This window comes from Xenopus tropicalis, chromosome 3, assembly GCF_000004195.4.
Source record: "Xenopus tropicalis strain Nigerian chromosome 3, UCB_Xtro_10.0, whole genome shotgun sequence".
Classification (NCBI taxonomy): Eukaryota; Metazoa; Chordata; class Amphibia; order Anura; family Pipidae; genus Xenopus; species Xenopus tropicalis.
Window position 1 is genome coordinate 139,732,396 of NC_030679.2, and position 23,031 is coordinate 139,755,426.

Consider the following 23,031-nt stretch of genomic DNA (forward strand, 5'->3'; position numbering starts at 1 on the left):
AGGGAGCGGAAAGTTACATGCATGGAGCGGAAAGGGGTCCATCGCTGAAAATGGGCCACTAGCCTTAAGGTGGCCATACACATTAAGATCCACGTGCCTGGCGAGGTCACCAAGCGAGCGGATCTTTTACCAATATCCCCACCTACGGTCGGGCAGGCCTGTCGTTTGTGCCACCTTTAGCCATAAATGCTTATTTATCATCTTGATATGCTTCAAAGCCAAAATTAAAGTAAGTAAAAATTTGGGGAAACACTATTTTTAATGTCCTAAACATAATCATAACTATAAAGAAAGCCAACCCTGTGACTGCTGGGAGCCAATGAGAAAACTTGTGCCCAGTGCATACTATCTAGATTGTAAGCTCTATGGGACAGGGACCTTCATCCTCTTGTGTCTTTGACTCTTACCTTATTGCAACTGTATCTTGTATTTATTGTTATACTTTGTATTTATCTATTATTATCTTAATAACCCCGTTTGTATTAATGGATTCTACTGTACAGCGCTGCGTACATAAGTAGCAATTTATAAATAAAGATATACATACATACCTACATACCTCCCAACTGTGGCGATTTTCGCAGGAAAGTCCCAATTTTAACAGCTCAGCCCACAGTCCCGGATTCTTACTGAAAAGTCCCTCATTTTCCTTTGATACAAAGTTTCTCAAACTTAATTAGATAAGTAGCTTTTGGCAGAGCCCAGAATACTCACCCCCTGCACTGAGATACAACTGTAACTAATAAGCTAAACAGATCTCTTGGGGGAACTGAGACTCACAGATTAAAGGGCAATTTTACCAAAACTGTAATAACACATAAAACAATATCCCAGAAATGTGTTCAAACTTTACATAACCTGCCACATTTTGAAAAATGAGTGGTATTTAGGGGGTGTGTCCAAGAATGGGCGTGGTCAAAATGTGTTCACACAGCATTTCATTTTGTCCCTCTTTAAATTTTTCAAATGTTGGGGGGGGGGGGGGGGGGGGGGGGGATGTATGCCAGCAGGCACTAGGTGATACTATATCTATATCTATATATTTATTAAAGAACAAATGTTCCATTCCCAAAGAAATGTTGGGCCCTAAAATAACTTTGCAGTGGTGCCCCATAGCTTCTAGTTACACCACTGTCCCTAAATATTACTGGCAGGGTAAGAGCTCTATGGTACAATCTGTGTTAGCAAGCAATCAAAGTTCCCGACCCCCCCAGCAGAGAGTGAAGTGACTGGATTTTCCCACATACTAAAAGAATTCGAAATTTTGGGAGGCTCCCCCTAAGTCATACCTCCCAACTTTCCCCTTTACACGGGACAGTCCCGATTTTCCCACGCTGTCCCTGATTCGCTTGCAAATGTCCCGCGGTGCAGAAGAAGCGGCTCCCGAGAGATGTGTGTGACGTCACGGGGAGAAGAAGAGCCGGGGGACGCAGACAGAGGAAGCAGGCGGGAGGAGTGGGGGAGCCGCAGAAAGCAGGGGGAAGCTGAGGAGGATGTTGGGGAGGACGCTGGAAGGGGGCTGGAGGAAGGTAAGGGGCAGCTGGGAGACGCTGAGGAGGACATTGCAGGGGAGCTGAAGGATGTTGGGGAGGACACTGGAAGGGGGCTGGAGGAAGGTAAGGGGCAGCTGGGGGACGCTGAGGAGGACATTGCAGGGGAGCTGAAGGATGTTGGGGAGGACGCTGGAAGGGGGCTGGAGGAAGTTAAGGGGCAGCTGGGGGAAGCTGGAGGATACTAGGGCGGAGCTGAAGGATGTTGGGGAGGACACTGGGAGGGAGCTGGAGGATGCTGGGATGGAACTGGAGGATGCTGGGAGGAAGCTGGAAGATGTTGGGTGGATGCAGGGGGGAGCTGGTGGATGCTGGGGGAGCTGGAGGATGTTGGGTGGATGCTGGAGGATGTTGGGTGGATGCTGGGGGGAGCTGGAGGATGTTGGGTGGATGCTGGAGGATATTGGGTGGATGCTGGGGGGAGCTGGAGGATGTTGGGTGGATGCTGGGGGGAGCTGGAGGATGTTGGGTGGATGCTGGGGGGAGCTGGAGGATGTTGGGTGGATTCTGGGGGGAGCTGGAGGATGTTGGGTGGATGCTGGGGGGAGCTGGAGGATGTTGGGTGGATGCTGGGGGGAGCTGGAGGATGTTGGGTGGATGCTGGGGGAGCTGGAGGATGTTGGGTGGATGCTGGAGGATGTTGGGAGGATGCTGGGGGGAGCTGGAGGATGTTGGGTGGATGCTGGGGGGAGCTGGAGGATGTTGGGTGGATGCTGGGGGGAGCTGGAGGATGTTGGGTGGATGCTGGGGGGAGCTGGAGGATGTTGGGTGGATGCTGGGGGGAGCTGGAGGATGTTGGGTGGATGCTGGGGGGAGCTGGAGGATGTTGGGTGGATGCTGGGGGGAGCTGGAGGATGTTGGGTGGATGCTGGGGGGAGCTGGTGGATGCTGTAGTTTGGAGCGGCCCAAAGTAGGGGGACACTGGGGGAGGACCAGCAATGTTTTAGGGGGTCCCTGCTCTGGCACCAATTCAAAACATAACACCTGGCTACCAATGTCTGTCATGAGTCATGATATACAGGTGCCACAGTGCGTAATGAAATCCTTAGTGCAACAATATGTCATAAAATGATTGGGGCCACAGTGTCTGTCTTCTGATGCACTTTGTGTATGTTATGCTTTTCAGGTGTGGTTTTATAAAATGGTCCCTCCTTCTACTTTTCAAATTTTGGGAGGCTCCCCCTAAGTGATTTTGAAGCACTCTGGAAAATAGGTCGCCAGACAAAGGACCTTTTCCTGTGGGCACCATAACAAATGTTTATTTAGAGAAGGTATAACCCCGTTATCTTACGTGGGGCGGCCAGAGAACAGGGTGCAAGAATATAACTATAGTTAATTCGATGGAGGTGAGAGTAGTATGATGGCCTCTATCGCATGTATGGGGGTGACAGAGAGGGCTACGATGGGAGTAGCAAGATGGCGTACTTCCGGCATAAGACTCGCATCTCAGTGAAGCCGGCCGAAGTCTGACTTCCTGCCTGCAGCTAATATGACATTTCCGGGTGATTCGTGCGCAGGCGCAGTGAGCAGGCCGGCAGCATGGCAGACAACTCAGTATCGGAGCAGCTGTTACAGAGATTACAAGATGGAGGCAGTAAAGGCGTGGATAGCTTGGAGCTGGCGGCCCTGCTCGGCGTGGAGCATCAGCAGGTGGTGGGGGCAGTGAAGAGCCTGCAGTGCCTGGGGCAGGTGAGGGGCAGCTTCTGATGCAATAACACTCACCCCCGCCATAGGGACATTACAGGGGATCAGCTGTGCCCATTGGCTGGCAGTCAGCTCCTTCAGCTGTGCCCATTGGCTGCTTATGTGCTGACAGTCAGTTCCCTGTAACCTGCAGGCAAAGTTGGCATCTAGTAGTGATAACTGTCAGCCATGTATAAGCCACCCTTGTGCTTACTGACCTTTATGTGTGACTGCTCCAGGGGCTTATTATAGGTATCTGGGTGGGTGAATAGGATCACTTGGGGGGATTTATTTCCCAGGCCTTGATTCTCATAGGGTGTGTGTCGGGCCCTATTTTGCCACCCCCAGGAGTTTAAGGAAACTTTCCCTAGCACTTAAAATAGAACTAATGTTTACCAGGGTAGAATGCTGTATTATATACTGGACTTACCTTCCCACTCCAGAGACTCAGCAGCCCTAAAACAGTAACAATCCAGCCCTATCAAGTTGCCCACAGCAGATCTTGTTAGGCCATCTTTTGTGTGTCGGTGGCACGGCACATGCTCAGTGGCCTCTGGCCGACTCAGAAGCCACTGGAAGTAATCAAGCAAAATATGAGGTTCATATGTCACAGAGGCTGATGCTATAGGGCTGATTATTATTAATCTGAATGAATTACTAATTAGCCGGACTTTTATATTGTATATTGTGAGTTGGTCCCTACGCTCAGGTAAGTGACAACAGGAGACTGTAGGAGAGCAGTTATATAGAGGCCTGTCCCCTGGGTCTCTTGGCTACCTATTAATGCCCCTGCATCCCATCGATAGCTGAAAGGCCATTTGGGTACTGCAGGCAGCTAAGCATACTTCCATTCCCAAGGTATCGGGTCCTGAGGATCCTATGGACCTAGCTTTTTGGTTGTTAGGGTCCAGTTTGCCCTAGCAACCAAGCAGTGGTGGGAACGAGAGACTGGTAAATGAATTGGAGATGCCTGAATAGAAAGATAAGTAACAATAACAGTAATATTGTAGAGTCACAGAGCAATAGGTTTTTGGCTGTCGGGGTCAGTGACCCCCTTCCATTTGAAAACTGGAAATATATAGAGGGGAAGGTAAAGCCGACTGAAGTATGGAGCTGCCTAGCTATTCTCTAATACTGCCATTTCTCCCTCTTCACCTGCAGATAATTGAGGCGGAACAGCGCTCCAGCAAGAAATGGGAGCTCAGCTCAGAAGGGGAAGAGATTGCCCGCGAGGGGAGCCACGAGGCCAGGGTCTTCCACAGCCTGCCCAAAGAAGGCTTGCTTCAGAGCGAGCTGATGGTGAGTGGCCGAGGGGATGCCTGGCTTATACATATTTATGTAGGGGGGGGCTGTGATACATGGCTCACTAGCATGAACTATAACTCCCAGCATTCTCACTTAGTACAGAGATGCCACACTTGCTTCCTTCCCTCTCAGTGCAGAACTCACACAGACTATTACAAGGCTCATTTTGTTGTGTTGAATCCTCTGCAGAAGCAGCCCATAGCTAAAGTTGGCTTCAGTAAAGCCATGTCCAACAAATGGGTCCGTGTGGATAAAGCAGCAGAAGGAGGGCCCCGCATCTACAGAGTGGTGAGTCCTGATGTCTGTCCCTGTTAGCTGTCTCCTCTCTCTCTTTGTCCCTCTACTTTCCGTGTCTCTCTCTATCTATGTCTCTCCTCTGTTCTATTTGTCCTCACCTTTCCATCTCTCTCCACCTCACCATTCCCTCACTTTCACCCCCTGCCGTTCTTGCAGGTAGACTCCATAGAGGACGCAGTGAAGGAGAAACTCCAGCTCATCCTCAAGGGAAAGGCCGATGATGTGAATGAGAAGGACAAGAACGAGCTGAAGAAGAGGAAACTTGTCAATGAAGTGTAAGTCCGGAAACACTAATCCCTACGCCATTGCTTATTGTTACATGGGTAAGTTGTTGCTAGGCAGGACCCCAGTAACGTCTCCTCTAAGCCCAGCGTTATGATAGGCTACACAGGTGGTATCTACCACATTGCATAGCTGGTGTCCAAATGTAGGTGGGCATTCATGGCAATAGGTTAGTGTTGGTGTATGCTTTGTGTTAGAGTTCTGTAGGACAGGTGCCCATGGGTTACAGTTTTTTGGGTTTAGTCCTTTAACCTTCCCAACCTAGGATTGTGGGGAGTGTTTACTAAGATTGGAGATAAATATCTCCGGTGATGTTGCCCATAGCAACCATTCAGCAATAAGATTTGAACAGTCACCAACAAGTTAGAAATCAAAGCAAAGACCTAATTGGTTGCTACAGGCAACATCACTGGTGATATTTATCTCCATTCTTAGTAAACATACCCCTTAGTCCCTTCCAGGCTATGACAGTGCTACTTCTGTTTTTACAGTTGGCAGTAGGTATTGGGCAAGATCAGGTAAAAATGGGGGTCATATTTAATTAGAATCTAATTTGAGCAGAATTAGTGAGAATATAACCCGACTGCCACCCGTTATTGCCCATTGACTGGGCCCATTGTGTAACAAAAGAGCATCAATGCTGAATTCATACACTAGGGGGCAGTGCAGTACCAGTCAGCATATATACAATAGATTTTGGTTGGAAACCATATACAATGGGGTGAATCAGTGACACCATATAAGCTGCACTGGAGCAGTCATACTAAAGAAGCAATAAATCAAATGTAAACTAAATATTTCAGAGATATTTGACTATTTTTACCCCTCGCCCTGATTAGATTTCTTTGGATCTTTGAATTGCAGAGGCAATTCTCAGTATTGTCTATGGCAGGGGATTTTCTGACGTTAAGTAGATGTGACAAGTAGCTGCTATTAAGTAGCTCTGTGTGTCTGTCTTTATGGGGAAACAGCAAGTCCAGCTTTCTTTGGAAATTGCTTTATATCCTTGATATGATCTTGAAAAACAGGAAGGGACGTTGCATGAATGAGTTTGGCAACTTTTTGACATTCTGGCTGCTGCCTAATAATAGCTCTGAGTAACACCCCCCCCCCCCCATGTTACGTAACAGCCGGAGCTCACTCATCCCTTAGACAGAAACTCATGAATCTGCCATCTCCTATAAAGCAGCAACGTGTCCTTTACCATTAACCAATAACGTGAACCTTTTACAGGAACAGTAACACCAAAAAATATATTTTAATTACTTAATAATTTCAGTGTACTGTTGCCCTGCACTGGTACAACTAGGGGAAGTAACCCATAGCAGCCAATCAGCAGAGAGCATTTACTGGTCACCTGTTTAAAAACAAACATCTGATTGGTTGCTCCTGGGCATTTGAGAGAGCCCTGCTCAAAAGAAGCCAAGCTATTGATGGCAGTGGCTCTGTTCTTAATGTCTCCTCCTCTTTTTGCAGGACGGTTAAATCCTATTGGGTAACGAAGGGATCCGGCTTTAGCACAAGCATCACCAAGCAAGAGACCGACTTGACCCCCGAAATGATCGCCAGGTAAAGGCCAAGAAGACTAGCCAATAAAAAGAAAGCATTTCCATTTCCAAAGGTTCATTAGAGAGGCATTGCCTTGTCTGCCCGTGGCCCCCTATGCCCCCTTCTGTTGGGGTGGGGGGTCCTGTGTCCAAACTGGGCCCCCCTGGTTGCGGACCTCCTAGTATTTGTCATTCTATCACTCTTGTTTTAGACATGGCATATAATGATTTGCCTACACAGGGGGGTGTTGTCATTGGCTGCTCCCTTTATGCCCTTTTCCCCCGTTTAAAGGAAAACTATCCCCCCAGAATGAATACGTAACCAACAAACAGTTTATATTATCTTAAGTGGCCTATTAAAGAATCTCGCCAAACTGGGATATATATATATATATATATAGATATATAGATATAGATATATATATATATCTATCAGTAAATATTGGCCTTTTATATCCTTTCCCTTGAGCCGCCATTTAGTGATGGGCTGTGTGCTCCCTCAGAGATCAGCTGACAGGAAGTGATGCAGCTCTAACTGTAACAGGAAGTAGTGTGGGAGAAAAAGGCAGAACTCTGCCCATTCATTGGCTGATGGGACCTAGCATGTATGTGTGCCTTGGCTTGTTTGTGAGCGCTGTGAGTCCTATGATCCCAGGGGGTGGCCCTTAGTACTTAAAATGGCAGTTTTCTATTTAGGATTACCCAATGGCACATACTGCTAAAATAGTATATTTATATGAAAATGGTTTATTTATATATATAATATATATATATATATATATATATATATAGTTTTTCTTTAATTTCATGCTTTTTCCTCTCCTTTCTACCCTACATTACCCGCCTGTACACACAACCAGCGGATCCTGGAGAGAGAAGCAGTTCAAGGGCTATAACTTCAATGCTCTGGGAGTGATGCCAGAGTGCGGCCATTTGCACCCTTTGTTGAAGGTGCGCACCCAGTTCCGGCAAATCTTCCTGGAGATGGGGTGAGTAGAGCGCAGCCCCTCCCGGCACCTTATGGTCAGGAAAAGCTCTATGTATGTATGTATGTAGCATTGTATTTAATGGGGTTGTTCACCTAACGTTCAGTGTAGGGACAGCTTGCAATTGGTCTTCATTTTTTATTTGTGGTTTTTGTAATCATTTCAATTTTTGTTAAGCAGCTCTCCAGTTTGAAGTTGCAGGAGCTATCTGGTTGCTAGGGTCCAAATTACCTTAGCAACCAGGGAATGGTTTGAATGAGAAATTGCTATATGAATAGGACTGGTATATGAATTGGTTATAAAAAACAAGAGTAACAATAAAATTGTAGCCTCACAGAGCAATAGTTTATTGGCTCCCGGGGTCAGTGACCCCCATTTGAAAGCTGGAAAGGTCTTCATTAATTTTTTTTATAGTTTTTGAATTATTTGCCTTTTACTTCTGCCTCTTTTCAACTTCAAATGGGGGTCCAGCAGCCAAAAAGTATTGCTCTCTGAGGCTACAATTGTATTGTTATTATCACTTATCCTTCTATTCAGTCCCTCTCCTATTCATCTTACTAACTCCACTGCCTGGCTTTCTATGGTAAACAAGACCCTAGCAACCAGATAGCTGCTAAAATACCAAACTAGAGATGCTGAACAAAAAAAGCTATGTAACAAAAAATAAAATGAAGACCAATTGAAAATTGTCTCAAAATATCAATGTCTAAATCATACTAAAGGTTTATGAAAAGGTGAACAACCCCTTTAGCCACTAGAGGGCACTGTATGAGTTTCTGACTTGAAATAAATATGCAGAGAAGGCTTTTTGTCTCTTTGGTACTGAACATTCATAGGCAGATAACAAATAAGAGGACAGGTATACTTTCCCTTTAGGGTTATTGAAATCTTGAAAAAGTATTTTTATGGGATAGTTATTTTGTATATCTACGCGGTTCATGTTGCCCTTTATATTGGTGTAAACATTAAGGGGGATAGCTCTTTGTCCTCTAATTGGCTGCTTCCTGTTTCAGATTCACAGAGATGCCCACCAATAACTTCATAGAGAGCTCTTTCTGGAATTTTGACGCACTGTTCCAGCCGCAGCAGCACCCTGCCCGGGATCAGCACGACACCTTCTTCCTACAAGGTCAGTCCTTCCCCATATAATATATATGTGTGTGTGTGTATAATCACTTCCTCTGGGTATAGTGTGATGTTTTATTCATCCGTTATTCATTGTCTTATAGATCCAGCCTTAGCCACAGAATTTCCCATGGAATATCTAGAAAAAGTAAAGAAGGTTCATTCTGAAGGAGGATATGGTTCCCAAGGGTAAGAGTGCAGTTTGTGTCTGATACCTCCTCCCTGTCTGTATTACCCTGCCGTGTCCCATAGCTCCCTCCTGTCTGTGTCACTGTATCACCCTGCAGTGGGAGGGGCAGACTCCATGTCCCATAGCTCCCTCCTGTCTGTGTCACTGTATCACCCTGCAGTGGGAGGGGCAGACTCCATGTCCCATAGCTCCCTCCTGTCTGTGTCACTGTATCACCCTGCAGTGGGAGGGACAGACGCCGTGTCCCATAGCCCCCTCCTGTCTGTGTCACTGTATCACCCTGCAGTGGGAGGGGCAGACGCCGTGTCCCATAGCCCCCTCCTGTCTGTGTCACTGTATCACCCTGCAGTGGGAGGGGCAGACTCCGTGTCCCATAGCCCCCTCCTGTCTGTGTCACTGTATCACCCTGCAGTGGGGGGGGCAGACTCCGTGTCCCATAGCCCCCTCCTGTCTGTGTCACTGTATCACCCTGCAGTGGGAGGGGCAGACTCCGTGTCCCATAGCCCCCTCCTGTCTGTGTCACTGTATTACCCTGCAGTGGGAGGGGCAGACTCCATGTCCCATAGCTCCCTCCTGTCTGTGTCACTGTGTCACCCTGCAGTGGGAGGGGCAGACTCCGTGTCCCATAGCCCCCTCCTGTCTGTGCCACTGTATTACCCTGCAATCCCATGGCAGTGCCATACTACCAGTGACATTCTGCCCTACATTCAGGTACAAATACGATTGGAGCATCCACGAGGCACAAAAGAACATCCTGAGGACACACACTACAGCAGTGAGCGCTCGGATGCTGTACAAGTTGGCACAGCAGGTAAATACAGATCTTTGTTTTGTAATATCAAATACCCCTGTGTTTTGTCAGCGTCTTTGGCCTCTTGTAACTGTTTTCACTTTTTTTCACTTTTCTCTCTTGCCTGAAATCTCTTAGGGTGAAGACACACGGAGCTACTTAGTAGCAGCTACTTGTCACGGCTACAAAACCCCAGCAAATCCCCTGCCATAAACAATACTGAGAATTACCTCTGCTAAAACACACGTAGAGACAATTATCAGTAAATGATCAGCATTGTCTTTTTTAGTAGCCATGACAGGTAGCTGCTACTAGTAGCTCTGTGTGTCTTCACTTAGGGAAAAGACGCATTGGGAGTAATAAAGTTGCTCTGACTAAACGGCACACCGCAAACGGCCTGCGATTGGTCGCACTGACTTGTATGGCAGCAGAGTGTATATGGCATGTGTAAGAGGGAAGACACACAGGGCGATTAGTCAGCGTAACTTTTTAAAACTTTGTCCCCCCATGTGTCTTGGCCCTTACACATGTCATAGACACTCACCCCATTGGTCTCTCACAGAATCTCCTCATCTCTCTCTCCTCTAGAAAGAGTTCTCCCCCGTGAAGTATTTCTCCATTGACCGGGTGTTCAGGAATGAGACGCTCGACGCGACGCACTTGGCCGAGTTCCACCAGATTGAGGGGGTCGTGGCAGATCGGGGTTTGACTCTGGGGAACCTTATGGGAGTCCTAAAAGAATTCTTTCACAAGCTGGGTAAGATCTGCCTGCCCACGTTATACTTCTCTTTATTGTCCTGGGGAAGTAAATCTAATCAGGGGCTTGTGTTAGTTACTGTACATGTAACCCTACAGCCTTGACTATTCTGGGCCTAATGGATGCCATTTTGGGGTGTTTATGTGCATTCAGTAGGGTTCCTTCCACTCAGCATTGGTTACAGGGGGACAGGGGTATTTTACCTGCTGCTGTTCTCCACCAGGGGGCAGAGGTGCTCAGAATGCTTGCGTGCCATTAGCCTTAGGGTTTAGTTTTTGTGTTAGGTATATCCATCATGTGGCCCTCCAGCTGAACTGCATCTCCCTGAAACCCCCTATATTTGAGATTTGGGACTGCTGCGTATGAAAATGTCTGCATTTGTCCCTGGTTTTTATTTTCCTCTGTATCAGATGTTATACAAATAAGTCTTTATTTTTAAATCCCCTAAAATTACTTTGTACGGCCCCCAGAATAACATCCCTTTCCCCCTACATGCAGATTTATTTTATTTCTATATTACAAGCACCCGGACTGCAGCTCTTTTACTGACTTCCTTATCTAGTGTGAAGCTCTGCCCCTTTTTCTTTCTGAGCCCTCCTCTCTCCAAATATGACAACCTCAAAGAGGTGCCTACTGGGCATGCTCACTGCCTCTGCTCCAATTAAAATCAATCAGGCATGTGCAGTAGGCTTCTCTTTTAGGTCATCATAGTGGGACAGAGGAGGGCTCAGAAAGCATAAGTGGGTGGAGCTTCAATCTAGACAAGGAAGTCAGAAAAAGAGCTGCAGTTGAACTGACTGTAATAGAGACGGAAAATCTGGATGCAGGGAGAAAGGTATGTTTTCTGTACAGAAACTATAACTATAGATATAACTATAACTTAGTGTCTCCACCAACAAAGCCGCCCTTATTCTGTATATAAAGCAGGTTTCATACTTCCTGTTACTAATGTTCTTCTCTTTATAGGAATCACAAAACTGCGCTTCAAGCCGGCGTACAACCCTTACACAGAGCCCAGCATGGAAGTGTTCAGTTACCATGAAGGTGGGTAATCCTGCGCTTAAGTCTCCCACATGTTCTGGGCCAGCCCATTGATACTTACTCTAACAGCTGCTTCTGGGTGAGTTTATAAGCCCCGGCACTGGCCTCTCCAACCAATGGAAAGCCGGCACCATGGTTGGAAACATTCAGTATTATTTGGGGGGGATTTATTCCTGCTAATATCCCATATACAGGCAAGTCAATCTGCCGCGGGTAATCCTCTTGTGATTAAATCCAGAACCTGTAATGTGCAAACGCTCAGGGAATATCCTCTCTCCTTTCTCTCGCTGGTCTCCGGGGGGATTTGGGGCTGTTACATAACACACAGCTGCTCACAAGCCGTGGGGGGATTTTCTAGCCCTCGTCACAGATTCTATACAGAGAATTGTTTTAATCTGAATTGTTATGAAACCGCCGCGCCTTAACTTTTTCCTTCTGCTCCCCAGGGTTACAGAAATGGGTGGAAGTTGGGAATTCTGGGCTCTTTAGGCCGGAGTTGCTGCTGCCGATGGGTCTGCCGGAAGACGTGAACGTGCTTGGTTGGGGCCTGTCACTGGAAAGGTGAGATGCACTATAGTATCAAATGTTGTATATATAGATATAGATAGATAGGTAGGTAGGTAGAAAGGTAGATTTAGATAGGTAGGTAGACAGATAGATGGTAGGTAGGTAGATATAGGTAGATAGATAGGTAGATAGATATAATAAATAATTCTATCTACCTACCTACCTTTCTAAATCTACCTACCTATATCTATCTACCTATATCTATCTTGCAACTCACATCCATTTTGGGCCATTGTCCTGGCCCCCCAGCACTTGACATAATGCCTGTTTCCGGTAGGCTGGGCCTGCTCTGGACTGTGCAACTAGGCCCATATTTATAGCTGTAGCATTCCTATTGGCTGGTGAGGTAAAAATCCTATTGATGTTCATGACCACCCTTCTTTCTTCCCTTTTCAAGGCCAACGATGATCCGATACGGTATAAAAAACATCCGGGAGCTGGTGGGACACAAAGTCAACTTGCAGATGGTGTATGACAGCCCTATCTGCCGCCTGGATGCTTGAGGAGCAAGAACGCGCTGTACAGGATCTTCCTGCCCACAGGGGCAACACACGGGGCTTTGGGATAGGATACAACGCTATTGTTTATTTATACTTGTACATGGGGGACAGGCAGTACTTTTTCTATTTAGTCTGACTTTATACAGACTCAGAGCCACTTTTATAAACCTTTAGCATAACTCCTGTATTGGTTTTATTGCTGGCCAGTGTGCTAGGGCAGGCTCCATATCCACCAAGTAAATCTTATTCTGCTCTAAACAGCACTTGTTTTGTCTCTATGCCCTCTGGGCACAGCTCTGGCATTGCTTTAGTAAGGTTTGGGCAAGGCCTGGGGACTCGTAGAAGCTTCTCTCCCTGCTCTGCCCCTTTGTTTCTCTGTAACTCCTTATAGCACAACCCCCAGCAGGGCACGTTCATTCTCATTCTGTCTTTTCTCCTATGTAGTCAGCCATCTTTTATGTGTCACATGGTGTAAATGATAGGACTGGGCCTGTTTCCGATAGGGCCTGTTTTATGGTATAACCAAAATGGTGAAGGTGGAACCTACATATGTGTAACAACTCATATACTTTATATACAGTCCCCACCCACTTGCCCCTAATTCTGTTTGAGTATGTTACCTGCTACACCTAGGGAAAGGCAAAACATATTCCCCAGGGAATTAAACTATAATCTGATTTTCCCTTCAAAAATATCAATAAAGCATGAATGAAACCCAATAGGACTGTTCTGCCCCCAATAAGGGGTAATTATATCTTAGTTGGGATCAAGTACAGGTACTGTTTTATTATTACAGAGAAAAGGGAATCATTTAACCATGAAATAAACCCAATAGGGCTGTTCTGCCCCCAATAAGGGGTAATTATATCTTAGTTGGGATCAAGTACAGGTACTGTTTTATTATTACAGAGAAAAGGGAATCATTTAACCATTAAATAAACCCAATAGGGCTGTTCTGCCCCAATAAGGGGTAATTATATCTTAGTTGGGATCAAGTACAGGTACTGTTTTATTATTACAGAGAAAAGGGAATCATTTAACCATTAAATAAACCCAATAGGGCTGTTCTGCCCCAATAAGGGGTAATTATATCTTAGTTGGGATCAAGTACCGGTACTGTTTTATTATTACAGAGAAAAGGGAATCATTTAACCATGAAATAAACCCAATAGGGCTGTTCTGCCCCAATAAGGGGTAATTATATCTTAGTTGGGATCAAGTACAGGTACTGTTTTATTATTACAGAGAAAAGGGAATCATTTAACCATTAAATAAACCCAATAGGACTGTTCTGCCCCAATAAGGGGCAATTATATCTTAGTTGGGATCAAGTACAGGTACTGTTTTATTATTACAGAGAAAAGGGAATCATTTAACCATGAAATAAACCCAATAGGGCTGTTCTGCCCCAATAAGGGGTAATTATATCTTAGTTGGGATCAAGTACAGGTACTGTTTTATTATTACAGAGAAAAGGGAATCATTTAACCATTAAATAAACCCAATAGGGCTGTTCTGCCCCAATAAGGGGTAATTATATCTTAGTTGGGATCAAGTACAGGTACTGTTTTATTATTACAGAGAAAAGGGAATCATTTAACCATTAAATAAACCCAATAGGGCTGTTCTGCCCCAATAAGGGGTAATTATATCTTAGTTGGGATCAAGTACAGGTACTGTTTTATTATTACAGAGAAAAGGGAATCATTTAACCATGAAATAAACCCAATAGGACTGTTCTGCCCCAATAAGGGGTAATTATATCTTAGTTGGGATCAAGTACAGGTACTGTTTTATTATTACAGAGAAAAGGGAAATCATTTAAAAAAAAAAAAAATTATTTGCTTATAATGGAGTCTATGGGAGATGGCCTTTCTGTAAATCAGAACTTTCTGGATAACAGGTTTCCGGATAAGTGATCCCAGGGTAAACAAGGATATTCCCTCGGCTATGCAACTCCTGTTCTACTGGAAACGAAATCCTATTTTAATTTAATTTTATTACACAAGTTTTGAGTCATGTGACACAAGTAACAGCACTAATCACATGGATATATATTACAGGCTATTCATTGCTCTAGTGTTTTATATACAGAAAATATGAGAGACTAACCTATCAGCATTATATACAGGCTATGTATTCCCTTTCTCCTCCTGTTTCCTTGTATTCACCTAATACAGACTTTGGCACAAATCACATTGCCGGCTTTCGTTTGAATTCACATTGCTTGGTGTGATTGGTTACACCCCCATGTAGGGCTACGGATTGCATTTAGCTATGTTGGTATCAAAAGACCCCGCAAACGTCCAGCCACTGCCCACCTCTGCCAGCTCTTGGGCAGCGCTGTGCCAACCAGCATCTGTCGGTTATAAGGAAGCACAAGTTGGCTACTGTGGCTAGCTTAACCTTGTAGTCCTTCCTGCTGGTCAGGGTTATAACCGGATAAGCAGACATAGACTGTTTGAACAAAAGTCAAGGCCTTTTTAAAGGAATACTGTCATGTGACCTGTGCTCTGATAAACTTCAGTCACACTTTACTGCTGCGCTGCAAGTTGGAGTGATATCCCCCCCCCCTCACCCCCAGCAGCCGATCAGCAGAACAATGGGAAGGGAGCAAGATAGCAGCTCCCAGTAGGTATCAGAATAGCACTCAATAGTAAGAAATCCAAGTCCGGCTTGGGACTCCCCCAGTTACATGGGAGTAGGAGAAACAATAGGTTAGCTGAAAGCAGTTCTAATGTGTAGCGCTGGCTGAAAGCTCAGACTCAGGCACACTTTACTGCTGCGCTGCAAGTTGGAGTGATATCCCCCCCTCCCCCAGCAGCCGATCAGCAGAACAATGGGAAGGGAGCAAGATAGCAGCTCCCAGTAGGTATCAGAATAGCACTCAATAGTAAGAAATCCAAGTCCAGCTTGGGACTCCTCCAGTTACATGGGAGTAGGAGAAACAATAGGTTAGCTGAAAGCAGTTCTAATGTGTAGCGCTGGCTGAAAGCTCAGACTCAGGCACAAGGCACTGAGATGGCGCCTACACACCAATATTACAGCTACAAATACATTTGTTGGTTCAAGAATAAAATGTTAAATGGCAGAGGGAATTATTTGCTCATTTAGAAAAAATAAATACCCCATAAAAATCATGACAGTTTCCCTTTAAAAACGCAACCATGACACCTCAGGACGTTCTCTCTGAAGAGCTCACGCTTTTATCTCGGCGCAGTTCTCATTGGGTGACATTGGCAGCTGCTGGCTGTTGGTGGGTTCCACGATGGGAATGCAGACGTCACTGTGCCCGCTGAGACTGTAGGCCTTCATCTTGTATGTGGGCGGGGGAAAGAACAAGTCTTTGGTGGACTTGGCGACGTTGGCACTTTGGTTCTTGTCGACTTTGTGAATTCCCAGGATACAGCCTGCGGGATATAGATGAGATTAGATGGGCAGAACGACAGACACTGCTTTACCCGCTAACGCTTTTCTAGTCACCATAAAGCAGCAATTGCCATATAATGAGGTTGGGGAGTCAGAACAATAAAAGGGGGAAGCCTAAAAGCCAGTTTGCAAAAAAAATCCCCCCCCAAAAATCCAAAAACTTCCATTGTGCCTATTGGCTGAATTGCCCTGTGTGGTCAATGTTTGTCCAAGTCCAGTAACCAATAGCAGGGTCGGACTGGGGGGTGCCCCTAACGGGTCGGGCAGGGGGAGCGCCAGCAAGCATCCGGTCTGGGCCGCCTGGGTCAACCGGGATTTTTCCCGGTGTCCCAGAGGCCCAGTCCAACCCTGACCAATAGCAATCATTCAGCAGTGAGCTGTCACTTGTGTAATTTAGCTGGAATCGTGGAAGCAAACATACGACTGGTCAATAGACTTTGGGCCATTAAAACATAAAATTCTAACCAGAAACTTCGGGGGCCCCATCCATGTTACTTGTATGCCCCGCCCCATGAACGCAAGCACGCAGAACCAAAATATTTGGCCACGCCCCTTGTGCACTACACAAATAATGGTTGAACTTGCTGGATGGGGCCCAATAGCCAGTCATTCCACAGCTGAAAAGTTCAGGTAGGAGATACGTAAGTTACGTCTATGGAAGTTACGTAAGTCGAGGCAGTTTTTATGGAAGTTACGTAAATTGTGTCCTGCCTTTCTCCCCCTGATAGCAGCCCTGTAACTAGGTGATGTAATAAAGATTTACATGGTCACCCTCGTCTAGTCATTGATAATTAGTAACAGCAACTAATCAGATGTTTGCAAGGGGTTGTCTGCCTTTGAGTTAATGTTAATAATGACATAGAGAGTAATATTCTGAGACAATTTGCAATTGGTCTTCATTTTTTTATTATTTGTAGTTTTATAAATTATTTCAATTTGCAATTGGTCTTCATTTTTTTATTATTTGTAGTTTTTTTTTAAATTATTTCAATTTGCAATTGGTCTTCATTTTTTTATTTGTAGTTTTATTAATTATTTCAATTTGCAGTTGGTCTTCATTTTTTCATTATTTTTAGTTTTTTTAATTATTTCAATTTGCAATTGGTCTTCATTTTTTTTATTTGTAGTTTTATTAATTATTCCAATTTGCAATTGGTCTTAATTTTTTTATTTATAGTTTTTTTAATTATTTCAATTTGCAGTTGGTCTTCATTTTTTTATTTGTAGTTTTATTAATTATTTCAATTTGCAGTTGGTCTTCATTTTTTCATTATTTTTAGTTTTTTTAATTATTTCAATTTGCAATTGGTCTTCATTTTTTTTATTTGTAGTTTTATTAATTATTCCAATTTGCAATTGGTCTTAATTTTTTTATTTATAGTTTTTTTAATTATTACAATTTGCAGTTGGTCTTCATTTTTAGTTTTATTAATTATTTCAATTTGCAGTTGGTCTTCATTTTTTCATTATTTGTAGTTTTTTTAATTATTTCAATTTGCAATTGGTCTTCATTTTTTTATTTATAGTTTTTTTAATTATTTCAATTTGCAATTGGTCTTCATTTTTTTATTTGTAATTTTTTTAATTATTTCGATTTGCAATTGGTCTTCATTTTTTTATTTGTAGTTTTTTCAATTATTTCAATTTGCAATTGGTCTTCATTTTTTTATTTGTAGTTTTTTCAATTATTTCAATTTGCAATTGGTCTTCATTTTTTTATTATCTGTAGTTTTTTTAAATTATTTCAATTTGCAATTGGTCTTCATTTTTTTTTATTATCTGTAGTTTTATAAATTATTTCAATTTGCAATTGGTCTTCATTTTTTTATTATTTGTAGTTTTTTTTTAATTATTTCACTTTTTGTTCAGAAGCTCTTGATTGTGGTGATTCAGCAGCTATCTGGTTGCTAGGGTCCAAATGACCTTAGCAACCAGGGAGTGGTTTGAATGAGAGACTGTTATATAAATAGAAGAGGACCTGAATTAAAAAAATAAGTAATAAAATGTAACAATAAAATCGTTACTTTACAGAGCAATAGTTTTTTGGGATGCCGGGGCCATTGGAAAGCTGCAAAAAGTTGAAAGAAGTGGGCAAATAATTAAAGAACTTTTTTGGTTCATTCCCCCTCATTTTACGGAAGCATTCTGATTTCTGATTGGCTACTTCACTTCTAATTGAAAATATTGGAACATATTACACATATGACTGACCTGCGATATCATGGGCTAAGTCCTTTATGAGGTGTCCAACGATGGCATAGACGGCCGCAACGACAAACAAAGCTGCCATGAGGAGGTAGAGGACAGCTTTAGGCAGAGGGACGAGCTCTCTGTGGGGGGGCCGGAAGTCAGCGTAGGTGGGATTGTCATTGGCAATGGCGAATTGGTAGACAGGTTGGCCACGGTACAAGGTGAAGTTACCAGCTGGCAGGTCAGAGAAGAGTTCCATATTCTGCTGAGAGAAAGCATTACATAAGGTTTCCTAAGCAAATGCCGTCAGAAAATACATCAGTCTAGTCTTGTGTTAGGTGCCCCATGGGTGATTGCAAGCTCTGCAGGATAGGGACTACATTCATTTTCTATTTTTAATTGTTTCTGTGTCTGTCTGTATATTAGAGTGTAAGCTCTGCAGGGCAGGATTCCCTTCTCCCAATGGTTCCCTCTCCCTGTATTGTATCTGTGCCCCTCTGTATATTAGAGTGTAAGCTCTGCAGGGCAGGATTCCCTTCTCCCAATGGTTCCCTCTCCCTGTATTGTATCTGTGCCCCTCTGTATATTAGAGTGTAAGCTCTGCAGGGCAGGATTCCCTTCTCCCAATGGTTCCCTCTCCCTGTATTGTATCTGTGCCCCTCTGTATATTAGAGTGTAAGCTCTGCAGGGCAGGATTCCCTTCTCCCAATGGTTCCCTCTCCCTGTATTGTATCTGTGTCCCTCTGTATATTAGAGTGTAAGCTCTGCAGGGCAGGATTCCCTTCTCCCAATGGTTCCCTCTCCCTGTATTGTATCTGTGTCCCTCTGTATATTAGAGTGTAAGCTCTGCAGGGCAGGATTCCCTTCTCCCAATGGTTCCCTCTCCCTGTATTGTATCTGTGTCCCTCTGTATATTAGAGTGTAAGCTCTGCAGGGCAGGATTCCCTTCCCCCAATGGTTCCCTCTCCCTGTATTGTATCTGTGTCCCTCTGTATATTAGAGTGTAAGCTCTGCAGGGCAGGATTCCCTTCTCCCAATGGTTCCCTCTCCCTGTATTGTATCTGTGCCCCTCTGTATATTAGAGTGTAAGCTCTGCAGGGCAGGATTCCCTTCTCCCAATGGTTCCCTCTCCCTGTATTGTATCTGTGTCCCTCTGTATATTAGAGTGTAAGCTCTGCAGGGCAGGATTCCCTTCTCCCAATGGTTCCCTCTCCCTGTATTGTATCTGTGTCCCTCTGTATATTAGAGTGTAAGCTCTGCAGGGCAGGATTCCCTTCTCCCAATGGTTCCCTCTCCCTGTATTGTATCTGTGTCCCTCTGTATATTAGAGTGTAAGCTCTGCAGGGCAGGATTCCCTTCTCCCAATGGTCCCCCCCGTCTTTCTAAAATAAATGAATTTGTATGAGCTGAAGGAACAAGATATTGGTAATAATAATAATAATAATAATAATAACAGGGGTCAGCATGAAATCCTTACCGCTCCAAGCCCAGAAAGGAGGTATAAATGTCTTTTTCCCAATCCCCAGCAGATGCCAGCGCTGCAGCCTGTGAGGGACCAAGTGCCGTCTCCTTACTGTTCGTCACTGCCTGCTCCCGGTTATCGCCCGAGCCTTGTGATACAGTTACATAACACAATGTAGGATTACAGGGCACAGGAGGTTTAACCCCCTCCGCCCCAGGGCAATGAAAAAGATGCCACTGTTACTGTTCAAGCCCTGCAGCTGCTCCTTGTGTGGTTTATTTCCACTGTGTGGGGAAATGTCCTTTATTGTAAAAAAACCCCAAAACACTCTTATAAAGGGGTGGTTCAGCTTTAAGGTAACTTTTAGTAAGTTATAGAATGGCCTATTCCTAGCAATTTTGCCATTGGTTTCCATTATATAATAATAAATAAAACCCTAGTGACCCGATAGCTGCTAAAATATCACATGGAAAGCTACTGAACAAAAAACTTAACAACTGAAAGACCAATTGCAAATTATCTCAGAATATCAATGTCTACACTGTACACCTCTGTGACAGCTTAATCCTTGCCCCCTTACATTAGTATAGCTACAAAAAATTATGATATTAATTATAATGGGGGTTAGGGGGTGCAGGGGACGGGGCCTCTGCACCCCCCAGTCCGACCCTGCTTATCTAGGTGTTTTTTCCTTGTGTTTTGCCGTTCCAGTCCAACCCTGCCTCAAACTGACATTTTCTCTGTCCATCCAAATAACCCATGTTTTATACAGTCTGAACAAGCATAGTACCCAAGGCTATTGTGATACTAATATCTACAGTTAGTACTAGTGGTTGTATATATAGTTTATGTATGTGAGTGTATAGATTGGTAGGTGTCGGTTGTGTGTGCAACTACTGTATGTAACTTTCCTATCTGGACCGAGACTTGAAAAAAACCCGGTCCTGATCCCCGCCAGACGCTCCTCCAAACCGCCGCTCTCCCTCCCCCGATGCGCTGAAGGTAAGTTTAATTTACGTACCCTGAGGGGGTGTGAAGGCTGTGGCACCACTTGGGGCCCCTGAGGCAGCATCCCCCGTGGGCCCTGCACCCCCCAGTCCGACCCTGGCATGGGACAGCATCTTGCAATAGAAAAATATCCTTTAGGCTCGGGTAAAGAATTAAAATGAATAAAAAGAATAAAATAATGGCAATAAAATATATGTAAACACAAATACATTTTTAAACAACGCCTTGGTGGATAAATCTGATGATTTCTCTTATTACTGTGATTTATTATCAGTATGAATTTGCTATATCCCGTATAACTGTGTTACAGGAGCAAGCGCCGTAACGCTCAGCATCGAGTATACGGAGACCCATTAACTGCGCTGAGTGTTCCTAAAGGCGACAGAATTAATTATCACCGTATCATGCTGCGTGACGCTCAGCATTGGAACATTTCCGTGTTCTGCTGTTGGTTTCACAGGAATGGAAACGGGACGTCACCGGGTGTGTGCGGGTGTGAGACACCGACGCAATATAGGGACAGAATAGATACCTACAATTTGCAAGTTTTTATTTTCCAGAAATAACACATATTCCATTTTCTTTATTTTCCTTCTCTCTACTCACTCAATTATTGTAACAGATACTTACCTATAAAGCTGGCCATACACGTGGCGATCTCACGATGTTTCGTACGACCGTCGGTCGCACGAAACATCGTCAGATCCGCCACACACCATTCAGGGCTGAATCGGCAGGTAAGGAGGTAGAAACAATAGGATTTCTACCTCCTTCTGCCGATTCAGCTCTGAAGGGAGAATTTTGGTCAGGCGCCTTCTATGGCGCCCGATCAAAATTTTCTAACTTGGCCGATCGGCGAGCCGACCGATTTCAGCAGCTTCCTGCGATATCGGTCGGCTCGCTGACATGCCATACACGCACCGATTATCGTACGAAACGAGGTTTCGTACGATAATATCGGTGCGTGTATGGCCACCTTTAGACAGACATATAGATAGATACATACATAGATAGATAGATAATAAATAGATATATAAATAGATAGATAGTAGATAGATAGACAGACAGACAGATAGATAGCAGAGAGATAGATGATGATAGATGATAGATAGATAGATGATAGATAGACAAACAGTAGATAGATGATAGATAGATAGATGATAGACAGACAGACAGATGATAGATAGATAGACAGATATATAGCAGAGAGATAGATGATGATAGATAGATAGATAGATAGATAGATAGATAGATAGACAGACAGACGGATAGATAGATAGACAATTAGATAGATAGACAGACAAACAGTAGATAGATGATAGATAGACAGTAGATAGATAGATAGATGATAGATAGACAGACAGACAGATAGATGATAGATAGACAGATATATAGCAGAGAGATAGATGATGATAGATAGATAGATAGATAGATAGATAGACAGACAGACAGATAGATGATAGATAGATAATTAGATAGATAGACAAACAAACAGTAGATAGATGATAGATAGATAGACAGATAGATGATAGATAGACAGACAGTAGATAGATAGATGACAGACAGACAGACAGACAGTAGATAGATGATAGATAGATAGACAGACAGATAGATGACCGATAGACAGACAGTAGATAGATAGATGACAGACAGACAGACAGACAGACAGTAGATAGATGATAGATAGATAGACAGACAGATAGATGACAGACAGACAGTAGATAGATGATAGATAGATGATAGATAGACAGACAGTAGATAGATGATAGATAGATAGACAGACAGATAGATAGATAGACAGACAGTAGATAGATGATAGATAGATAGATGATAGATAGATAGATAGACAGACAGTAGATAGATGATAGATAGATAGATAGACAGACAGTAGATGGATGATAGATAGATAACATTATCTAATTACATCCTGTCAGGAAAACTAAGTGGGCTACACAAAGTACTGATGCGACTGCAATAAACATATTCTGTGGAGCTGTGCCCCCTTTTGCCCCCGTACCCAATAGCTGTAGGCAATAGTACAACCCTTGCCAAATGACTAGCTTTTACTCAGTCATTAAGCTACAATTGATTCAGTAAGAAGCCACCAAGCATGCATGTAATTTAGTTTAAAATCAAGAAGATTATATTTTATTTTTCATTTTCTATATGCCTTTATCATTTGAGAGTTAAATTACAGAAAACCATTTCACTTCGCACTTCCCGCCATTTTGCAACCTTACGGCTAAACTACGGCGGCACCAATAGAGACTTCGCTACGGTGTTTAGCTCCGCCCATCGCCGGACTCTATTACCCAATGAAAC

At 43.9% G+C, this 23,031-nt stretch overlaps 1 protein-coding gene across 3 annotated transcripts; it reads left to right on the top strand.

Annotated features, from left to right (window-relative positions):
• Nucleotides 1-3,049: 3,049 nt before the first annotated feature.
• farsa (phenylalanyl-tRNA synthetase subunit alpha) lies at nucleotides 3,050-12,878 on the top strand. Of its 3 annotated transcripts, XM_012953179.3 has the most exons (13): nucleotides 3,051-3,239; nucleotides 4,395-4,532; nucleotides 4,728-4,826; nucleotides 4,992-5,110; nucleotides 6,594-6,686; nucleotides 7,525-7,653; nucleotides 8,664-8,779; nucleotides 8,880-8,964; nucleotides 9,677-9,776; nucleotides 10,344-10,512; nucleotides 11,479-11,556; nucleotides 12,000-12,114; nucleotides 12,518-12,878. In XM_012953179.3, the coding sequence occupies exons 1-13, from the start codon at nucleotides 3,090-3,092 to the stop codon at nucleotides 12,621-12,623; spliced, it is 1,497 nt and encodes a 498-aa protein (XP_012808633.1). In that variant the 5' UTR covers nucleotides 3,051-3,089; the 3' UTR covers nucleotides 12,624-12,878.
• Nucleotides 12,879-23,031: the final 10,153 nt, after the last annotated feature.

What these genes read in the sequence shown, in the direction of transcription:
- farsa (XM_012953178.3), top strand. Translation starts at nt 3,090, where the DNA reads ATGGCAGACAACTCAGTATCGGAGCAGCTGTTACAGAGATTACAAGAT. An exon ending in AGGAAACTTGTCAATGAAGT is followed by an intron (nt 5,111 to 6,593) that starts GTAAGTCCGGAA and finishes CTCTTTTTGCAG; the next exon opens with GACGGTTAAATCCTATTGGG. An exon ending in TGGGGCCTGTCACTGGAAAG is followed by an intron (nt 12,115 to 12,517) that starts GTGAGATGCACT and finishes TCCCTTTTCAAG; the next exon opens with GCCAACGATGATCCGATACG.